Source organism: Microtus ochrogaster, chromosome 5 (genome assembly GCF_000317375.1).
Source record: "Microtus ochrogaster isolate Prairie Vole_2 chromosome 5, MicOch1.0, whole genome shotgun sequence".
Taxonomy (NCBI): Eukaryota; Metazoa; Chordata; class Mammalia; order Rodentia; family Cricetidae; genus Microtus; species Microtus ochrogaster.
In genome coordinates this window covers 33,564,648-33,568,978 of record NC_022012.1, presented here as the reverse complement: position 1 = coordinate 33,568,978, position 4,331 = coordinate 33,564,648, and the positions used below count along the sequence as shown (strand labels likewise).

Here is a 4,331-nt window from a genome sequence, read left to right as displayed (position 1 = left end):
TTTTAGCAGCTGTTGCTCCTTCCTCAGCATTCAAACAATTCATACAGAGCATAATAGCATACAGTATCAAAATTCTCTGTGTATTTGCCATCTTTGTATGGCTTTATTTTAACTCTATTTCGTTTATTTTTACTTTTTGCTTTTTGAGACAGGTTTCTGTATCTTTGACCTGAAGTAACTCTGTAGACCAGGCTGTCCTTGAACTCTCAGAGATCTGCCTGTCTCTGCCTCCCAGGCATTGGGATTAAAGGCGTGTGCTACCACACCTTGAAGTCACAGAGGTCAATCTCCCGATGCCTACCAAGTGTTGGGATTAAAGGTGTGTACCACACACAACAACTCTCTTCCTTCTTTTTTGTTTGTTACTTTAAGAACTTGAAATTTTAGTATGCATATATTTTTAACACACTTCAAACCATTTTGAAATTTTCTTTCTCTTTGAATCTCTACTGTATATCTCTCTTTCTGACCACACGAGCCTTTAATTTACCAAACAATATCAGTAGGACTAAAGCCGTGGCTTTGCCAGCTAGATCTAGTCCATTCCTTAGCTTTCTGCCATTCCAACCTTGTGGCTGAGGTGCCGGCCAGAGCCGCATTCATTGCCACAAGTCTACAGTGTTTCAGTGTTCCTGCCAGCAAGCAAGCTTCAAGCAGCCTGTGCTTGCAAACCGCACGAACCGCCTGCGTAAAAGAGTCAGAGTTTGCCCTGGCAGGACAGCCCAGAAAGCTGGCATTTTAAACGGTGCAGAACCACCATAAACAGGCTGCCCATGCATGCTTAAGCATTGCCGGGTCATAAAGGATGATGATGGCTGAGGTGTTCTATGCAGCTAGGACTTAGCCAGACCAGAAGCAAACAAGAAATTGTCATGGCTAGTTTTATGTCATTCTGACACTAGTTAGTTTGATCTGAGAAGTAGAAACCTTAACTGAGAAAAGGAGACCATTAAAATTAGGCTACAAGCAAGCCTGTAGGCCATTTTCTTGATAAGTGATTGGTATGGAAATGCTTAGTCCATTGTGGGTGGTGCTCTCAATCCCCAGGCTAGTGGTGTTTGGTTCTATGAGAAAGTAATCTGAGCAAGCCTGAGGAACAAGCCATTAATCTGCAGTCTTCCATATCCCTGAATCAGCTCCTGCCTCCAGTTTCTTCCCTGTTTGAATTCTTGCCTTGATGGTTTTCAGTGATGAATTGTAATATGGATATATATGTTAAATAAACTCAAGTTTATTTCCTCCCCAAAGTTGCTTTTGATCATGGTGTTTTATCAAAGCAATAGGAACCTGAAGACAGGCATGAAGAACTGACAGACACACAGACACACACTCAGAAAAGTCAGTTGCGCTCTCACCATTCTAATATATTGGCATGAGCTAAACAAGAGTCTCAGTGTGTTTATAAGATATGGTTCAGAGGGAGGCATTGTCTAGTCTCTGTAGGAGCAATTGCTGTCTGGATTGTGATGAGCTGGGGTTTTCTCTAACAGTCTTTGTCTTAAGGAGAAGCTTTTTGGTGACAGTTGGGAGCTGCACTTATCTATGCCTATAAGGATATGTTTTAGAATGAAGTGTGGAATTCTACCTTGCTGAGGATGAAACTTCATTGTGCTCTTAAATCTGTATGGGACATTGTAGACATGAAATATATTAACTATGTTCTGTTCTCAAATATTGGCTCATTTATACATCATTCATCTGAGTCACAAGGCCATTAGGCAGAAATAAATAGAAAAACACAGAGGCAGTCCCTTAGTTGAGAATCATTGCCTGGGAATAACAGACCACAACTCTGCCTATATTCTTGATGCATTTTTTTTCTCTTTGCAGTAGTTCTCCTGGATTGTATTCAATATCTCTTGTTTGTGGCAGAATTCTAATATTTAAATATTCTATTGCCTATCAGTTATTAAAATTATCAAGGATAATTCAAACATGTATTTTCTCATAACACTTATATATTAAATGCATGAATAAATATTTGGTAACAAAATGCATAGTTTTAGCTTATTCAGTACCCATGAATATAAAGAAAAGCTGGATTCTATTTTGTGCCTCTAGTAAGAAAATTCAAATTACATATACATAAACCTTGCAAACAGATCCAAGCAATAAAATGAAACATTCATATTTACACAGGTTTTACATTAGCATACACTAATATCACATAGCATATATGTACATATAAGGCTGGGTAAACATATGTGGGTAACTTTGTATAGTAAAAAGAAATCAGTTGTAAAAAAAAGACATGAAAAAGTCTTCAAACTATGAAGATAAGATAAACTGACAAGACTTTGATATATCTGTGTTCTGGGTTTTAAGTTGGTCACAAAGCTGACAATGCTTTGCATCTGTAATAAGACAAATGTTGTTGCAGATTCCATATATTCATGTTCAAATGTTCATGATTGGTAAAGCTGTTGCTATGACTCTGTGCACCATATATCAGGTAGGACAATTAAAACATTATGTTAGTTAGAAGTGTCTAGCTCCTTTGTTTCTTTTTGTTAAAGCATTTTTATTATTTCAAAAGTACATAACATGTTTTGATCAACTTCATTGTCTTACTCAATCTTCTCCCAGATCTTACTCACCCAACTTTGTATCCTCATTAAAAAACAAAACAAAACCCTGAGCCCCATTTGTACTGTCTATATAGTTTTAGAGATGTGACCATTCATGGAAACATGTTAGACAAACCAGGGACCACAGCCTTAAGGAAAGCCAACTCTCCCTCTCCCAGAAGCTATCAATAACCAATAGTTCCTGAGGCAGTGGTGGTATTCTGTGACCATCTGTTCCCTTCATGTTGAGAATTTGTCCTGCTTGAGCTTGTACAGGTCTTGTGCATGATGTCACAAGTGGTGTGACTTTATGTGCACAGCTGTCCTATTGTGTCTGGCAAATACTATAGTCCTCCAGCAATGCTGACTCTTATGTTTCTTCCATCTGCTCTTATGCAGTATTTCTCAGGGAAAGGTAGGCGTGACAGGAGGAGGAACCTTTCAAGCCATGGAAGACAGAACTTAGTGATAATATATAAAAAGGAAGAAATAGAATAATGGAACATAATCACTTTAATGGGTTGAGAAATGGGAGGACAAGGAAAAAGAGGGAATATGAAGAGAGATAACACAAAGACTTTCTGAAAAGAATCATTTAAAAAACCTCTACTGCAGAAGATCCCTAAAGTGTAGCATATACACATAAGCTTATTCTCTTAACACAACTTGTTTCCAAGATTTAAATCTCAGAGAAATCAGAAAAAAATAACAGTGGCTTGTTATCTGAAATAGGACACAAAATAAAAAGGAAATAACTGGCTTACAAGAATTGAGAAGTTGTCCTTGAAAGAAATGAAAAAATGCAGGACATTTTGAGAAGGAAAATTTTTTTCATGAGAATTTTTTTTCATATAACTTCTTTAGAGCAAGTTTGACATCTTTATTTCTCAGGCTGTAGATCAATGGGTTCAGCATTGGAACAACAATAGTATAAAATACAGAGGACACTTTCCCTTGGTCCATGGAGCTGACTGACGATGGTTGTAAGTACATGAATGCAGCAGATCCAAAGAAGACAGCAACAGCTGATATGTGTGAGCTGCAGGTGCTGAAGGCCTTGGACCTGCCTTCAGTTGATTTAATCCTGAGGATGCTGGTAATAATGAAGATGTAAGAGCTCAGGATACTCAGTGTAGGGAAAAGGATATTAAAAGCACTAAAACACAGAACTACAACTTCATTGATAAAAATGCTGGAGCAAGAGAGCTCCAAGAGTGGAAAAAGATCACAGAAGTAATGGTTTATTACATCAGCCTTACAAAAATGCACTCTTAGCATGCAGACTGTGTGAGCAGTGGCACCAATGAAACCCATACCATACACCCCAAATATCATCCAGAAACAAACTTGATAAGACATCATAGCATTGTAAAGCAATGGGTTACAGATGGCAACATAACGGTCATAAGCCATTGCAGCCAACATATGACATTCTGATATAACAAAAATGAGAAAGAAATAAAGTTGAGTCATGCATTCAGGGTAGGAGATGATGTTCTTTACTGTAACAAAGTTCACCAGCATTTTGGGGGTAATGACAGTGGAATGACAGAGGTCAATGAAGGAGAGACTGCAGAGGAAAAAGTACATGGGGGTGTGGAGATGGGAGCTGAGCAGGATCAGAGTGATCATGCCCATGTTCCCCACCATCGTTACTGCATAGATTCCAAGGAAGAGGAAGAAGAGACACAGCTGTAGTTCTGGTGCATCTGTCAATCCAGCAAGGATGAACACAGTGACTGTGGAGTGGTTTCCAGTTCTCAT

The 4,331-nt window shown here is 38.5% G+C and overlaps 1 protein-coding gene across 1 annotated transcript; it reads right to left on the bottom strand.

The window, feature by feature from the left end:
• Positions 1 to 3,398: 3,398 nt before the first annotated feature.
• On the bottom strand, positions 3,399 to 4,331 carry LOC101988968 (olfactory receptor 150-like). The gene has a single exon (XM_013346182.1). It carries the CDS (start codon positions 4,329 to 4,331, stop codon positions 3,399 to 3,401), a length of 933 nt encoding a protein of 310 aa, XP_013201636.1.

Bases quoted from the DNA above. Each gene is read 5' to 3' on its own strand.
- LOC101988968 (XM_013346182.1), bottom strand. From the start codon at position 4,331: ATGAGAACTGGAAACCACTCCACAGTCACTGTGTTCATCCTTGCTGGA.